General features: G+C 51.6%; 1 protein-coding gene across 1 annotated transcript in view; it reads right to left on the bottom strand.

Annotated features, from left to right (window-relative positions):
• Positions 1-37: 37 nt before the first annotated feature.
• PAPPA2 (pappalysin 2) overlaps positions 38-18,249 on the bottom strand; it is a 96,325-nt gene continuing 78,113 nt past the window's right edge. The window contains exons 21-22 of the mRNA XM_055815858.1: positions 5,280-5,378; positions 38-3,279 (exon numbers count right to left, since the gene is read on the bottom strand). Coding sequence (XP_055671833.1) covers positions 3,205-3,279; positions 5,280-5,378 — 174 coding nt within the window. The 3' untranslated portion in view covers positions 38-3,204. The remainder of the gene's footprint in view (positions 3,280-5,279; positions 5,379-18,249) is intronic.

Genomic DNA, 18,249 nt, shown 5'->3' with positions numbered 1-18,249 from the left:
GTCTTTGGTTTTAATTCTCTTGCCAGGGTGCCGCATGACATGTCTCTCTAGCTCTAGTGTGAGCCGCCCTCTGCTCCCTGTCCCCAGGGAGGTGGTGTGTGAGTACACACACACGTTCCCTACCTTTAAGGTGAGTTAATTAACAGAAAGTGGTGGATAATGGACCAGTTTGTGGCATAACCAGCAGAAGACCATCTGCAAAAGTATCCTTGCAGCTGGTGGCATAGTAAAAGCTACATGGGTGGCAACCTTGAAGAGGGAGGGCATTGGAGGGGCGTGTGTGTGTCCCAGCTCTAACCCCAAAGGAGCTCTCCCACTGGGCTGGGACAGTGCTGGGAGGGTCTGCAGTTTGGGGCAGGGGAGGGCATGCAGGACCAAGGGTGCTGGGACCAGCAGAACCATCTCCCTCCCCCAGTCCGGCCACACTTTGGGTGAAGCAAGGAAGCAAAAGACATTGAGGATGAGAAGATTATTTATTTTTCATAGATTTTTATAAAAAATAATTATCAAATACAAAAAAATAAAAATAGCAGCAGCCTCCGTTGTGAATAAAACCCTAATGGGGACAAAAACCGCTCAGTGTCGCTATAGAAGAACAATATTTCAGTATGTAGAAGCTATCTGTTCAGGAGAAGCACAAATGTCTACCAGCCAAGCCAGCGCCTCTGGCCACCCCCAGTCCCCCTGTCCATGGGCCACAGTCCCTTTCCTGCACCCACTCATAAACAGGGACGAGCCATTGCTGAGACCAGGATTTTCATGCCAAAAGGGTAAAAATTTGGCATATAAATACACATTCATCCAGGAAATGCTGACACCAGGCACGGAAGGGTTTGGCATGGCAGGTGCTGGGACAGATTTTTCCCTCTGTGTCTCACCCTCATCCCACGTCCCCATCACCTCACCCTGCTGGGGGCTGCCATGCCCCCTGCTCCCACTGTGCCGGGACCCCTGGCTGTCCCCTTCCCTGCACTCCTGGAGCAGGATGGGCTGCACCTCCTGGGGACATCGGGGCTAGAAGAGTATCTCACAAAGAGCTTTGGATTTGGGGGTTTTTTTTCATTTCCTTGGGTTGTTTGAGCGTGTTTTTTTGATTGAAAAGTGAACGTCTGTCAAAAAATTACAGCTGTCAGCCAAACTGACAGTGTGTTTAGGTGAAAACCCCGGGGTGTTGTCACTTGGACGTGACAGGAACAGAAATGTCCACGTGTCCCTGCTGCAAGAGGAGATGGGGCCCATTGCCACACACCCTCCGCATCCCTACCTAGACCAGGGCAGGCAGGAGGTGGCATGCCATGGGGCGATAGGGACACTTGGGATGAGGAAAAGTCTTGGAGAAGGACAAGGCATCTCCTGCCTGGATGCTGGTGGTGTATCCAGGCACAGAGATGTCCCTACTCATGTCCTACAGCGAAACATAACTTCGGGAGCTGCCTGACAAAAGGGCTGGCGGGGGAGCTAGCAGAAGCCAGAGGATGCCTTGAAAATCCCCGGTCTCTCCACACCGTGTCACCCTCTCTCCATCACTCCTGCACCGGCCAAACCCTGGCGGGGAGCCCGGCACAGCCCGGGCGGGAGGAGGCAGCCGGGCATCCCTGGGGCTCTTGGTCCCATCCTGCAGCTGCCCCCGGGGACACCGCGGTCCCTGCTCCTGCTCGGTGGCCCCTTCTCTGTTTTCCTCTTTCTGCTTCTTAGCAGCTCAAAACCATCAGCCATAATCCCAGCTGGAGCCGGGCACCTTCGCTAACCGTTGCCTCTGTGGGGCTGGGTTCAGGCTGCCAAACTGAACTTCTGGGAATTAACTATGGGGGCCAAAGCTTCTAGCTGAGCTTCTTTGGGGCTAGAAGTAAATTTTCACTTCATGCCTACGTGAGCAAGAGATTCGTGAAAGTCAGCAACTGTATGTCCACTGTAGATTGTAATAAGGAAAATCTTAATGGGAAAAGATGATGCTCAAAGTCTCCTGACAGGTTGTTCGGGTCCTGTCTTTCCTTGCGTTACAGGGTCTGGTCTCTGCTGAGAACTGCTGAAAACACTGTTGAAGCTCATGTTTGGAAAGGACACATGGGGAAAGAAAAGAAGGACCACCTCATCATCCTTCATTCAGAGCATCACACAGCTACTCTTCATTGCCCACTATATCCCTCACCTAGTTGGATACACGGTGGGCCAGGGGGCGTGAGGCAGAGAGGGATCATTGCGTATCTGCTCCTACTGGCCATGCAGACATCCCCATGGACACATAACCCTTCCCAGAGGGCTCTGAAATAATAGGTGATGGGCATCTGTGGTGCCCAGCAGCGCTCACTGAATCTGCCGTGCTCACCGGGGCGATGTAAGGGCAACATCAGCGTTTCTCCTCAGCCTCAAAATCCTGACCCAGGACCCTAAGCAGAGCAAGGCAAAGCATCGGCAAATCCCAAGGGCAAAAACTTGGTGCCTGCAAGATGCCAAGAGCACCCTGAGGTCACAGCCTCCATTCCGCCTTCCTGCGGAGCTCTCTCCTGGCGCAGCCTGGGTGTTTGGCTTCTCTCTCTGTCCTCCTTCCAGCTCCCTCTCAGCAAGGAAGGGGGAATTCCCTGCTCCTCCTCCCCGACCTGCACTTTTCCCAATGGTTTGTACTTCACAGCAGCATGAGTGTGTGACAAAGGATATCCTTTCTCAGCTTCATCAAAAGCAAAGAAAATATAATATATATTTATATATATATTATATATATGTGTATATATATATAATTAAGTTTAAATATTTGCAGAGAGATCACAACTACCTCGACCTTGCTAAAAGAAGCCTGTACAGCAGAAGGGGGGTGAATAATGACCAAATCCAGAGCAAAGACAGACACCCAGACACCAGACCAGGACAGATGTCCATGGCAGCACCAGGGCTCCCAGCCCACAGCTGAGGCAGTGCTGCATCGCTGGCTGAGCCCCTCAAATGCGCATCGGACCCCTGTGTCCCGGTTGGGTTTGGGAGGGAGCAGCGATGGGGAGGGGACCGCCATGTGCCTGCCCTCTCATGCCACAGCACGCTGGCTGCTCGGTGGCCTCACCTCGGCCCCTTTGTGTGCAGTCACCAACCCCCTGCCCTGCTCTTCCTTACGCCTGCTGCCCCCTTGCACCCCGCCGTTCCCCAGCAGCCCCCGTTGCTGCCCCTTCGCTCCTCCGGCACTCGCCTGACCGAGAGAGGCCCTTCGTGGTGCTGCTACTGGTTCTCCTCGGCAGCCGGGTCACGGCACGTGCATTCGTCCTGGTCACAGTCAGCAGCAAACGGGATCACCTGGGAGGACCGAAGGGAGATGTAAGCCTCTGCTTTGAGATCCCTGGCCCCTGGCACCCCTATGCCCCTGCAAGCCCCCTCCACCCTGGTATGGACAGACAGACGCTTTGGGCTGCGCCTTGATGTTGTTGGTATTGTGGAGGCTGCCAGGCTCCACGCTCACAGAGAAACGGGCTCTGATACAAGCTGTCCCCGGCTGAGTTTTCCTTTTAGCCTTTTCCTTTTTGTTCACTTGTGTTTCAAATTTTGCAGCCGAGGATCAGCTTGAGTCTTGTGCCCCAAATGTCAAACCCTGGGGAGAAGCCTCCCCTGGTGGGTGTGAGATGTTTGGACTAAGGCTGGCAGTGATAAGGCACCTCTAGATGTCAATTTTACTTCAGCGGCTGTTAGAAAGCCCCCCTTGCCCATGTCCGAGCCCATGGACCTGTCCTTCAAGCTACTTGTGGCTCTTCAAGGCTCAGCAAAGCATGAAGGTAGCATAGGCTCATCTTCTGCAGCTCCTGGAGGAAAGCAACCAAGCTCCCAGCTGCTAAGGCTGGCCTCCATACTACCTGATGTAGGAGCCAGGGTAGATGCATGGGGTTCTTCTGCACTATGGATCAAGAAAACCCAGGCAGGCTGGAGGCTGCTTGAGCAGGAATGGCCTTCAGTGGGGCAGGCAGTGGGTCCGTCTAGGGCCACCCACAAGCTGTGCTGCTTTGAGACATACCATGTGGGTAGAGAGGCTCATTGCACATTTCTTTTTCTACACAACAACCATATGTGGCTGAGCAAACTTATGTCACCTTAGCTGGTGGCAGCAGAGCAAGGTGGGAGGGCACCAGCAGAGCTTCTGGCTCCTAGTTAACAGTTGCCCAGTCATGAGCCATGGGAGCTGAGAAAATAGTTCCCTCCAGAGGTTTTATACACACCAGGCTCAGAGCCAGCAGTTTTTCTTACTGTGGAAGCACATTTGAGTTTTCACAGCCTGGGTCAGTGAGAGCTGGAGTGGGTTTTTGGTGTTTAAACTGCATATTCTTGCATCTGCCTTAACAGAGACGTGCTGGTGGCTTGTGCCACAGGAGATCTGGGACCTGTGGGGAGCATGAGCTGGGTCTGGGTCTCCTGAGAGCCATGGGACTGAATCCTCCCACCTTCCGCTGCAAACCTGTCCTTTATTTTGTCCAGAGATCCAGCTATCTCAGACCTCCTGAGAGCCGTGCCTTGCTCTGAGATGTCATGATATCACTATGGGGGTTTCACTCATCACTTGGGTGTTAAGCCTTTTCTCTCCTATCTCAACTGGATCTTCCCAGGATTTTATTTTTCCTTTTCTCTGTGTGTGTATGTGTGATGAAAGGAAAAATGATTCAAGCTCCACAACAAAGATGAGAAGATCCAAATTCACATATTTTTGCAGTGAGAAATTATCTCATGCCCTGTGATTTGTTTTGCTGTTGGATATGCTTAGGAAGGATGGGCTGTGAGTACTGGATAGCAAGTTAGGTGGGAGGGGAGGTTGTGATGGGAGACAAAGAAGGGTCTGTGTAACCCCAACGCCAAATTTCTCCCTCCACAGTATTCCTCCCTCCTTCACTCCCCAGGAGAATTGGAAGGGAAAGACAGCCCACAGCGGACGCCAATGGACCATCCCCCAGATCCCCTGAGATTGATCAATTATATGACAAGGTGACTTCTGACTCACCGTGGCTAGCACTACATCCTATGGAAGTAATTTCTCTGGGACTCATTTCCCAAAATGAGAGGGAATCCTGTGAACCTCAGTGGGAGCTGGGCTGAGCTTTCAGTGCCGCTGGCCCAAGTTCAAACCCCGTTGTTGATCAGTGGGATGATGTCTATCAGCTTCAGCTGGCTTTGGTTTAAAATCATGGGTTTGTTCTCCATTCGTGGGAGAATTGCATTGCAGGCTCGGTTCCACGGCCAGCAAAGCCAAAGAGCATAGCTAGCAGTCACCACTCAATCCTAAACCCTGGCCAGTGCCACAGAAGATGCTCACTTACCTTCCTGGAGGACAGTGTGGAGGAGCAGCAGTCACCCCCGTCATACTGGCAGTATGCCCGGTTGTTGATGGTGTCACACCAGCCGTCTGCTTGGAAGGGCTAGGCAGAGAAATGAGTCTTTGGTGAAAGGGTTGTTCAAAAGCATAAGGTTGCCCCCAAAAGCAGAGATCCCAAGAGGGCCCAGCAAGGCCCAGCTCCATCATACACAACCCCCTCTTCAAAGCTAAAGGTCACTAGAAGACTGGTATCCCAGCTGGTGTGTATGGAGTAGTGGGTGCTCGGAAGGCTGCAGGATTCCCGAGGACTGGGGAATTGTGTCAGGAAGCAAGAAAGCAGAATCGCTAGAGCCTGAATGCCACAAGTCCCCATTCCCATCTCATTCAGTGCTTCTCCATGGAGTCCATTGCCACCCAACTAGGAATCCGTTCACTCCCTCATCTGCTCATCCACCTGCTCACACCACTCTCATGTGTCCCCACTTTAATCCAGCTCTCTGCACGTTCGCAGCTGGGGCAGGGCTCTCCAAAAAGCTGACCCAACTCTTCTCTCCAACACCCCTCCTCCCAAAGAGCTTGGCTCTGAAGCTGAGCTTGGTGGCCTGGCTTGGGCAGCTAAGTACAGAGAGGCTGTTACGAGGATCAATAGAACATCTTCTGCTAGAGGATCAGTCTCAGGAAGGCAGATGCTTTATCTCCCTTGGACTACGAGAAAGGTTCAGCAAAGTGAGGAGTCTTCCAGAAGTACTTGCACTCAAGCCAAGCCAAGCCAAGCCAAGCATCGGCAAGTGCTGCTCGCAAGGACTAAAACTTTTCTAGAATGCTCTTTCTTCGGCTCTGACTCCAAGGAAAATGTCCCCACATTCCTTGAGACTCTCCATTGGAGGCTCCAGGTCTGTCCACAGCACTTGGCTCCACCTAACCTTGCCAGGCCAGACTACAAAGCTGCTTATCTGGTGACCATCTGGGACAAACAGAAGGGATCTTCATTAGGCACTAGCTCCCTGCGGGCAAAATCCAACTCTGGGTTGAGCAGAGAGGGCACCAGCCTACTGGTAACCAGAAATACTGGCAACATGGCCACCTTCCAGCTTCAGTCATGGCCATCTTCCTCCTCATTTCTCTTCTTTGTGGCTCAAATCTCACCCTCTGTAAGGAAATCACATGGTTGAGTGGGGGTGGATTTTGCGTTGCCAAAATAATGGTGGCTCCACTTCGCCCAGTGCCCTTTGCTGCTCTCCTGTGAGTCACTGTTGGGTCTGCTGGGACAACTGGGGATTTGCAGAGCCCAGCTTGCTTTGGTGTAGCTCAGATAAATGCTCCATCGCTAACAAGCCTTCTTTACTGAGAGCTCTAACACAGACATAGAAAGCTATTGCAGGAGAATAGCTTTGTGTCCAGAAATGTTAAATGGCACGAGCAGCCATTCAGAAATCCATTTGATTGTTGTTTAGTTACATGAGTCATCCGATCAAAGAGAAACAAGCAACTGGGGCTGAGAAGCAGCCAACGAGGGCTGAGAAATAATGCTGTGCAACTGGTGCAGCCAAACAACGTGCATGTGAAGCACTTGCAATGAACTGTCGAGAATGATCTGCAGCCGAGGTTTATTTATCACAGATACTCATTATCAGTGCCAAGCAACAACCGAGTGTGCTAGCAGAATGGGGAGGCCATTCATTAACCAAGTGATTAGTAATGAAATGCTTCTCCTGCTCCAGGCTCTGTGATGGTAGCTACTGGCCCAGCAACCATGGCCAACCTCCAGGAGGAGTGCTGTCATCAGAAAGGGCTCTTGGAGGAAACCTGGCCACCTCTTTGCCCATGGAAGCAGCTGACCAGTTTCATTGGATCTGGTGGTCCCTAATGACTACTGGACTTCAGAAAATACCCAGACCCAGCCTTTGATGGACACTTGCCTGTAGCACCCCTAAACCCAACGACAGCCAGCTGAAAAAATGTCACCACACCGCAACAGCCCTGCCATCCACTGTGCTGAAGCCAGCAGGCGGGATGGGTGATAATGCCAATAATTCACGCAAAAAAGCCATGCCAAAACCAAGGAACTGATGTGGCTTTTTGTCATCATGACTCACAAGGAACAGAAATGGGCTCAATGCAGGCTAATGTCACTATAGGAAGTAGCAGCAGGAATTGTGGCAAACCACTGAGTGAGTCTGTGCTATCAGCACCACAGTCCCCACACCAAATACAGGCAGCCACAGAGAGACTGCATTTGCCTGGAAGATCTCACAAGAGAAGAAGAAAAAATGCACCTTCCTGCAGCTGGGAAACTGAGGCACAGCTGGGTTAGGTAGCTCACTCAGAAACAAGAAGGGATTTGGCTCCCATCATTGCTATCGCAAAACACGTCTAGATGACACCAAGGTGCAATTTCACCAAGACAGCAGGGTTAACGCTCCTTTTCCATTGAAAAGCATCAGTGGGTCTTAAAAGATGGTTATCAAAGAAGGTCGCTGAGCGACAGGCAGCTTTGAGCGCCGGGAGGGCCAGGGCAGGGATGCTGGGGCTGGCCGGTACAGGGATGCAGGCAGGGGACCGGCCAGGGCGGCTGGCAGGGAAGAGCTCTTCTGGGTGTGATTTGCCTTTGCAGCAGTCCACACCGTGGAGTTTTTCCTTGAGCTTTGCTCCATATGTCATGAGTCACTGGCAAAACAACACCCGCTGCTTCGGTAGTTTCCATATAATTATGGGGAGGTTTGCCCATCCCAACTGCACAGGTCTGAAACAATTTCCAGATCTTGCGTGCAAGGTGGGGGGATGACAGAGGCAGGGACAGGATGGGGAAGGAGAGGCTCTCATTTTCTCTCTACACGTATTAGGGCTAATTGCCCCCTCCTCTCAACCCGCCGGAGCCCGTACCCCACCCTAAACAAATACAGGCTTCTATGGCAACACTTGTTGGGGAAACTTAACAGCTCATGCTCCAAATTACATTGGAAAAACATATGAGGGGAAAATAAAAAATGACTAATTGGATTCAAGGCTCAAAAGAGCCAGGTGCAGGGTTTGGGGACTGCTGTCCCTGCTCCTTGCTCAGTGCCTGGAGAATACAGTGACTCCCATTGCTTTACCTTGTCAAGAATCTCCAGCTGGTTCACCTTTGCAAGCAAAAAGAGCAAAGTAAGGTGCTGGCGGGTCACCCTTGAGGGCACAAGCACCCTCATGCTTGCATCAGTCTCATTTTGGTTTTGCAAGAGCCATGGCAAGGGAGGACATGGGCAATGCAATGTACTAAGAGCACGTGATGTGAGAGGAAAACCCGTACAAACTCTGCACTTGAGCCACGTGGCTCTGCAGGAAGCAATGCCAGCGGTGGGAGAAGGGAGGTTTGACCATGCTGGTAACTTGCAGCAACACCTGATGATGTTTTAAGGTGGTGGCAGGACAGAAGAAAACACCAATGCCCAACCATGCCAGGCAAAGGCAATGGAACAGGCAGGGAAATGGCCAGCTGGGTTTCAGCCACCAGAATGTGCAACCTCTAGCGCAGAGGGGAGAGAGTGCTCCTTGAAACGGCTCTCAGAAACTGGGAAAAAAACAAAGAAGGTGATGGCTACAACTGCTCCACACCGTGTTAAGTGACAGGAGCTGCTCGGCGAGGTGATGTGCCACTGAGGCAGCCCGGGAGCTGGGCTGTGTCAGCGAATCTCCCTGCTCACGCCATCCATCTTCCTTGTTTATTCAGACGGGAGCTTCATCAGGGCATGTGTTAGCACGTGGAGCTGCAGCAGCTGGCACCACCAGGCCTGAGCCCAGCGCTGCCGGCATAAAAATAGTAACCACGAATCAAGTGCTTGGCAATTTAAATAGGCTAAAAAACCACATGCTCTCAACGCTGGCATAGGCACAGATTAAAAGAGAAAAAGTTAAATTAAAAAAAAAAAAAGAGGGAAAAATATTGTAGGCAAAAGAGGGATGTGAGAAAGGATTAGTTATATCCCACCACATCCCAGGCAGAAGCCTCTCAGAGGGCTCGTGGCAAAGTTTCTTTTGAGGCTGCTGGGAGATGCCATGCAGGGAGCAGTGTCTATGCAGTGTTTTTCCACTGTCCCTGCAGAGTCCCCGAGGCCAAGCTGGCTGGTCCCTCCCCGGGGCTGCCATCCTGCCTGGCGGGGAGCCCCCAGTGCCATCAGTGAGGGGGCAGGTCCAGACACTTTTCTTTAAATCCACCTTGTATGTAGGTTATTCCCTGCAAAAGAGCATGAAAGGGTGCAACGGAGTGAGTGAAAGATAAAGCATGAAGAATAAATCACAGATGCCATCAGTATCACACATATTTTGGTGCTGTGTCACGGGCATTTGGTGAACATTATTTCCCAGGAATGCGGGTTTTGCTCTGGCTGAGCAGACCTGAAGGCCCAGTACCTTGCTTTTGGCGATGACCAGTTCCAGATGCTTCAGAGAAGGGTGGGGGGGGGGGGAAAAATAATTCAGCATGCACCTGGCCAATTGTGCAACCATGTCGGCATGAGCTGACAGACTCTCCTGCACTGCCATTGGGGTGGAGAGTGCTTGCAATTCCAATCTGCCCGTAGCTAGAGAAAGCCCAGATCCCAGTTTCAGGGGATCAAGTCCAGCCTTAATAAGCAAAATATTTCCCCCCAGCCTTTGGAAGTCTGTGCAGGTCCCCGAGCTTTGCAACTGTGCTGATCTCACCCAAGTAGGGTGCATAGTTTGCTTTTGTGCTGCTTCTAAGTCAGCATGGATTTTGCTGTCCTTTCATCCTTGCCTTTGGATGTCAGTATTTTGGGCATTGACTTTGGACCATTTTCATACTGAGACAACCACATACAACCCTGCAGCTGAGGAGGTGCAGGTATCTTCCTCCTTCCCAGCTGTCGCTTTCCAAGCAGCCTCAGAGGAACAGAGGAACCATCATGTCTGCATGGAACAGCCCTGGGAAAGCTGCTGCGGCCACCATCAGACCCACATCTTGTGCATCAGCTTCATTGCTGTTAATTCTGCTCTTGAGATGGATGAGTCATTAGTGGTGGAATTAACTGGAGGAGACAGGGATGTGGCTGGGCGATAAACCACTGCTGGGGGAATGTCTCCCTTTGCTGTGCACATGGTTCTTCCAGGAGCCTTGCAAGGTCTTCAAAAGCAAGCCCCCAAAGGCATCAGCATGTACCCAGCACCAGAAATGAGAAGGTTGTAGTAGCCAGGGCCAGGATCTCACCAAGCACAGCTGGAAACCCCAGCCCACTTACTGGCAGAGGGCTGTCAGTCCAAACCAGGGCTCACAGAACCGCAGGACATGAACCTTGAGTTGCCCCAGGGCTGGAGACCCCTGCAGCTTCAGGGGTCTGAGACGTGCAAGAGAAGCCAGGTCCCAGGTGCAAGCTGCTGCACATGGGAGGGGGGAGCAGGCAGGGGGGTGTGGGGAAAAGACAGCACCAAGAGGCTGCAGCAGCCCTTGGCCAGGGATAGGCAGGGGGCAGCTTCTCCCTGCCGGATGCCTTTCCTTCCTTCCCACTCCAGCCACTAGCCAAGATATTTCAGAAAGCTCTGGGAGATCCCTGGGAGGACTTGAAGGGTAGGTACCCAAAGCTTTGTTAAAAGTCTGGTTCACTTAAAACCCCTATGCATCCAGCACCCCCGCTTGGGTCCATGGAAATTCCCACTCCCATCCCTACCCGCATCCCTCCAACATCACTCCAAACCCATTGTTTCCGTACAGAAAACTGGGGCCGGTGTCAGTCCCTTCAGCCACAGACATGGCAGGAGCTAGTTGAGGTGATGCTATAGCACAGTGTCCCCAGGACACATCCCTTTCCTTGCACACACACACACTCATGCTGGTGAGGCAGAGAGCCCGGCCATTCTTGGCTCCCCCTGCTTGCCCAGGGAAGTTGACTGGGAATGCAGACTGTGGGAGGAAACGACAATGTTCATTGTTTGGATTAAATATTTTTCTTGGCCCTTGCTCTGTTGCAGCTTGTCTTTTATTTTTTTTCTTTCTCCCCTCTCCCCCCCCCAACACCCCAAGCACATTCACTTTCCCTCTCTCTTTCCTGAGGCTCTCCGGCACGAAAGGAGGAAATCAGCTCTGAAAAACACAGAGAGGGACAGAGAAGGAGCAGGGCTGGCTTCTGCTCAAAAAGCTTTTTGGGATGCCTGGCTGCTCTGAGCCACTCTGAGCAGCGAGCAAGCTCTACCTGGCCCATCGCATCGAGAGAGGCGAGGCAAGCGCTGCTCAGGGGAAGAGAGCTCTAGAATCTGGCAAGAGGCACCCCAGACCAAGTGTCCTGAAGAAAAGAGAAACAAATTCCTACGGACCCAGTGCTTCATCTACTATTTTTGTGTCTCCCACTTTCTGTGCTGAGCCATCCTTCCACTCCTTTTGAACCATGGCAGCTGACTCTTGGAGCCACATGCCTGGAGGATGGCTTGCTTGGAGACATCGTGGGCCTACCCCGTCACCTCAGATGCAGCCAGAAAGCAAAATGGAGAAATGCCAATTGTTTCTGAGCTTGCTGGTGTCCCCAAGCCACTCACTCATCAGCTCAGCACGCAGACAATTTCCATCACATCTCAGATCTTCAGGAACATCTGCTTCAGCTCCAACATCCTTCTCCTCATGCATCACTGAGAAAACAGAGGCTTGTTGCTCGAGAAAGTATTCCATATACCCAAAGGAACGCTTCAAGGAAGAGGTGACAGACTGGAAGGCAGCATCTTGCTGTCTGGTTTCAGCCTGCGTGCCATCACTTGTAGTGCCGTGCCAAAGGCAACAACAGCCCCGCTCCCAGCAGCTTGGTCTGCAGCTGTAGGTGTTCTTCAGGACAGAGGGAGCCCCTTAGACATTGGTTTCCTGACATATCTGGGCCCTGTTTTAATCAGTCTCAATCGAGTTTGGACAGAATCAGTGTCCGAAGGGGGATGGAGAGTACAGAGGTAGACTGCTGCTTGTTCTCCGGCCCGAGTACTGCTGTAGATGACCATACTGGGAGAGCAGGTCCTTGCCTTCATGGTGTCTGAAAGTGCTTCTGTGTCCCAGGCCAGGATTTGGCTTGGGCACACTTCTGCTGCAGAAGGGAGTATGTGGCACTTTGGGCTACCAAAATGGGGATGCAGTCCTTTATCCCTGTCCTGCTCTGTGCCTCAGGGCCCCCTCGTCTCGGCAGAGAGCGATCTGGAAAGGTCTTTGTAGAAGAAAGAGATGGAAAGCTGGTGTAGATGAACATCACACCAGAGTGGTTCTTTGCTTCCACAAAAGCATGTGTGTTCATGACTTGTTCATGGTGGGGTCCTTAGCCTTGCCCTTTTTACACCTTGATCTCAGTTCTAACAGGAGAATTAAAACAGAAGCAGGAAAGAACAAGTGAAGGGGAGCAGAGGAAGATGCTCCTGGCAAGCATGGTGGCTCCCGGAGATAGGTCCCCAGCACTCACCATTCCCAGGACTGCTGCTGCACACATGAGAGAAGCCAGGACTTCAATGCCACGAGCACCAGCCTGCAATCCTGCCCTCAGCAGCTCGCCCGCTGCCACGGATTAGATCTCCTGCCAAGCCATTTGTGCAAAATATGTTGCAGGATAGAACGGGTTATGGAAAACAAGCCCTGAAAACCACAAGGGCCTCCTGACCCACTTGTATCTGGTTTCTGCCAAGTTCTTGTTACAGATCTTAAACAGAAAGAAAAACAATGTACGAGGGATGAAGGAGCTGAAGGGGAATGAATATTCGTGTTGGAAGAGCAGTTGGCTGGGCTGTGCTTGGGGATGTTTGTTTATTATCAGAAGCGACTCATTGATTTTTATTTCAGCGGGTGCTTTCAGTGGCTTTCCACTCACTCTGTGTCACTGACTGCACAACTGTGACCTCCAGGAGAGGGGAAAGTGGGACGTGGACAGGGATGGAGGGGTGGCACCTGTGCTGCAGAGGCAGAGAAGTAGCCATAGGTCAGGGCATCCCAGGTGCCAGCCAGCCTGCACAGTAAGGCTTGGGAGAGCTGAGGCTGCTTCCACCCCTTTGGGTCTCCACTACCACTGGTGGTGTGCCTGGATGCTGTGGCCCTACCCGTGCCAAAAGGACCCCATCTTCTGGGGCTCTGTAAGCCTGTCCCTGCAGGCAGGAGAGTTGTGCCTGTCCCATGTCCTTGCACCATGCTGTTGTGTCTTCGATTTATTTCCCTCTGCTTTGTTTCTTAAGAAAATAAGGTTTCTGTAATCCCACTCTACATGTGTGCAGGGGACAGAGATCTCCTCACACTTTGGGAAAAGTATGCTTCAACTGAGATTTTTGGAAGAGGAACAGATTTCTTTGGGCTCATCCCCTGGAAGGCTGTATCGCACGCTAAGCAGCCTGTGCTGCTCATGCCAAGATCAGCATGAAAACGTACCCAGCAGGTATTTAGAGAGCTCCCCATCCTGCCTTCCACTTCCCCAGCATTAAGGGCTTTGCTTTCACCAGTCGGGGCCAGGTCTGATCCAAAATGACTGCTACCTGCAGTCCACACTCCTTGTGCTCCCCCACTATCTGTCCTTGCTGCACTAAGCATGGTGGAAGGTACAGCTCTGCCTGGTCCTTTCGGTATCTGTTTGTGGCCCCAATGTCCACTAATTTGTTTAATCCCTTTTTGAATTTGAAGCTGCTACTCGTCCCTGCAGCCTCACAGGGCAGCCAGAGTCTCACTGCGTCCAAAGCACTTCCCTTCACCTGTTTGAAACAAACCCCATGTCAGGGGTTTCTGCATTCATCTTACCCAGCAGCTCTGCGATTTGATAAACCTCCAGCATTCTGCTCTCCAGACTGAAGTGTCCCAGCTGATTTAGAGTCTCCTTGAAGGGCAGCTGTGGCATCCCCTTCATAATTTTGATTGCTCTTTCCAACTCCACTGTGTCCTCTTGACATGTGGAGGCCAGCATGTCACATACTATCCAAAATTTGAATGTACCAGAATCTAGGACAACTCATCGAGTCCTGTTTGGTCACCTGGATCACATGGGCTTTAGACTTTGGCTTTGGTGAGACACTTGAAGGAATAGCAGTCACAGTGTCTGCCTCTTGCCCGCTTGCTAGAGCAGCAGTCACTTCCAGTAGGATCTTCTCTGCATTTTCAAAGCCAGACAGCCGAAGAGTGCAGACTGGATAAAGGTGTCATGAAATGCTCCCACCGGGACAAGAGATGGGACAGAGTGATGATGTGAGCATCACGAGAGGATGGCTAAATTCTGGCCATGCTGTGTTACCTAGTTGCTCTGGAGGGTCTCCTTGGAGAATCTGGGGTGATGTAGCCCTCATTGCCTTAAGCCCCAGGAGAGCAGAAGAGGATCTCTTTCCTGGAACAGATCATGCCACCAGCATCCATGTTTCTGCCTGGTTTCCTGTGCTGAGCTTTGCCGTGGTACAAAATCAGAGTCCCCCCAAGTCTGGGTGGAGGGACAGTCAAAGGGCCCCAGCCCCACCGAAGGTGAGGAGCAGAGGCAGCTAGACCCCAGCTGCGGTGCTTTGCCGAGGGAGCGAGTTGCACCCTGTGTCCCATCACATTAAAGCACCGCAGGACCCCGCTGTTAGATGAGGCTTCCCACCATCCCTGTTGCATGTGCCTTCAAAGGGGTTAATTCTGGCTGACAAATGCTGGACACAAGCCGCAGATGTGCCAAGCAAGGGTTTTGTGCATGCTGGTGGAAAGAGCCAAGGATCCATTGGGGTCCTTGACTACCTGTTGGATCAAGAGACTCAAGAACAACTTGCAACCACAAACATACTTCTACCCCTATTGCATCATTTCCACCGTAAATACCTCAGGAAAGCCACCAAACAGGGAATGGTTTAGTATTTTATGCTCATGATAACATGACCAGCAGCACACACAAGGGCAGTGAGACCTTGTCCTCATGTGGGGAAGACCTGGGAAATTCCTAGTAGCTCATGCTCACAACAGCTTTCCAGTATGGCCCTCCTTCACCCAGGGTGTGAGGCAGAGCCAGCATCTGTTCCCCCAGCACACAGGCAGGGCTGCTCAGAGCACAGCACAGCAAAGCCAACCTCAACCAGAGAAGGCACCAAGTCATATCAGGAAGGAATTGCTACCCTACGAGGCAGACCGCAGCTGTAGTAGCTCTTGTCCAGCTCCAACCATATCAGCATGAAGCTCTGCCTCCAGCTGGTCTGTCCAAAACACACTGCTTCGAATCCCTTGCAGTTAACCTTTTGCTAGCTGCAAGCAATGATGATACAGAGCTGGAGGTGGGGGCAAGGTCAGCATGTTGTGAAATGTATTGGATGCCCAAAAAAACCTGCCCAGATTCACCCTGATGACTGCAAGAGCAGCCTGCCTTTCCTCTGAGCGTATTTGAGCAGGACGGTGGTGGTTACTCCATCCTGTGGTAACACTGGGTAAACATGATGAAGATCAAGTAAGTTAACTTTTTCACCTAAATCACAGCCGCAATGTGAGCCACAGGACCTTCTGTGGTGGGAGACAGATGGGAGCAGAGCTAGTGAGTTGCACAGACTAGGAGATGCTCTATAACAGCCACACTCAGGCATAGACTATTTTGGACCATGGCAGGAATAGTCCAATGGATCACAGTACACACTGTCTCGTCCTCTGAAGTCAATGGCCTCACTTGGGCACAGGAGAAGGATGGCTGAGGAGTGATCACCTCAGGATGGCTTGGGAGAACCTGCCCCAGGTGTTACAAACACCTCCCTCACAGCAACCGAGCACACCACCAGGACCATGACTGCCTCCTCCCAAACCACAGCAGTGAGGAGGGGTTCCTCTCCTCCTCCACTCCCCTCTCCACCCAGGCCCAAGCCCCCTCCCCCGGTGCTACCATCTGTTTTTCTACTGATGGCAGGGGATTAGGTGTTCCTCTGGCCCTTGAGAAACAAAGCGTGCTCGGCGCTAACTTGTATTCCTGACGGGCTCCTGGAAGGGTTTGCATTCCTCCCTCCCTCACGGAACTACGTGCCTCCCTGCTCCAGTGATGGGGAACTTGGCAAGGCGCAGCGAGAGACCGGGAGGCAGATGGATGACCAGATTAATGGAAAGAGAAGGGAGGTGGGGAGAGGAGCGAGAGGGATGAGCAGGCAGGCTGATCCGCTGCCAGCATACAATAAAGATGAGCGAGAATCCCTCTAACACCATTGCACAGTGACCTGAACTTTCCAATGCAAGGCAGGGCTCCAGCTGGGGCTGGGAAGGTTGAGCCTTGGCTACTGCTCCCATGCCCCAGCCTGAAGTGACTCCATCAGGGAGAGATGGTACGAGCAGCCAGGTGGCTTGGATTTCTCTTACGTAGGGTTGTTCCCTTCACTGAAGTGTCCAGATGAGAAAACTTCCTCGTCCAACACACACTTAGCAGTTAACGGAGAGACAACAGTGGAGGCAAACAGGGACAACGGTCTCCATTCTACAAGTGGAGATGGGTGACTCAGACTTGAGGTGACCTGGACAGTCCATTGGAACAGCATTTCACTGCCCAGCAGACAACAGAGGCTGGGCTCCTAAAGGAGGTGCCTCCAGTGAGGGGTTACTGTGAAATGAGGAGGAACCTGGGACTAAGATGTCCCACGGATATGACAAGTCAAGCTGAACCACGTCAGCCCACCAGCAGGGACTATGTTCTGCAGGGGCAGAACATTTCTTTTGCAGGTATATGAAGGGAAGAACATAAAAAAGAGATGGGGGGTGGGGGGAGCACCATGCAGCAAGGATTAAAGGTTATATTCCATCTTTATCCAGCCCTTGGTGATTGATGTTCCCACATCCCACGAGAAGTTGGGTCCCCAGTAAGTGGCCTCTGAGAGCTGCAGTGCCTTTGGTCATGAGGATGGAAGCAGGAGGAGAGTAGGAATGAGGATGGAAGCCAGCACAGATGAGGTGGAAAGAACATTCAGGGCATTTTCTGTGGCCAAACAGGGGGAATGGTAACATCTCCCTTCTTCCCAGTGCCGAGCAGCAGCTCCCAGAGCGATACTTTGAATGAGATGGTTTTGGTAAGAGTTACTCTTTATGGTGTAGTGACTACTATAAAACACATGAGAAAAAAGTTGTCTAGGAAGACTTGGCTTATCAGTCCAACCTTAACAACCTGCAGCACTGTAAAAGAAAACTCAATGAAAAGAATAACCAGACACATACGTGAGAAGTGAGGAGGAGGACGACGGAAAGGAGGTGGCTGTGAGCTGTATCAGAAACGAGAGCATCAGGGTGAAAGAAACTATCTGAGGATTAATCTTCATTAGTACTACAGTGAGTGACTGTGACCTTAAAAATAGGCTTGTGCTGATAAAACTTCTAACGAGGAAGAAGGCATTGTTCCACCAAGGAGGATCAGGATATCTGATAAATAGTTAGACGACCCAAAGGACTAGAGAGAGAAACAGGATGACATTCGCTCATATAAAATCGAAGGGCAAGCTCTTGTACCGATGGTAAAACATCTGCTGTTAGCTTGGAGCTCATAGGTTGGCACCAAAGGAGGCAGAGAAAGGTCTGGGTGTACTTGTTAACCTCGGGATATCTCAGAGCTGCCAGACTGATGCAACTGCACAAATAGCAGAGATAGTCCTGGGTCCTATCAAAAGAGACATTTCCAGCACAAGGAAGCTTTGTACAGGGGCTTTGGTGAGACCTCAGCTGGAAGAGTATGTACTGTTTGGACATTCCTGATGAAAGATTAATTGAAAGCAGAAAAGGCATTAAAAAGTCTACAAGAGTGATGAAGATCATGGACTTTTCATCTTCTGGTAGGACACAGCAATATTTTTTGCTTTCTTAACCTCCTGTGTGCTAAAACTGCTGTTTAGGATTGCTTTCTAAGAGTAAAAGGGGATGACAGCATCCAGGAACAGAAAGAGGTCATGTTGGCCATAAGCACGTTTGGGTGGCCAGTGAGAAGACAGTGATGGTTACTGTGAGATTCTGGGGCTTCAGATAGCTGATCCCCCCCCCCCGCTCTCTCTCTCACACACACACACATGCACACACACAC

Source organism: Falco peregrinus, chromosome 10, assembly GCF_023634155.1.
Source record: "Falco peregrinus isolate bFalPer1 chromosome 10, bFalPer1.pri, whole genome shotgun sequence".
In the NCBI taxonomy this organism is placed as follows: Eukaryota; Metazoa; Chordata; class Aves; order Falconiformes; family Falconidae; genus Falco; species Falco peregrinus.
Note: the sequence above shows the minus strand (reverse complement) of the source record. Positions and strands in the feature narration are given on the sequence as shown.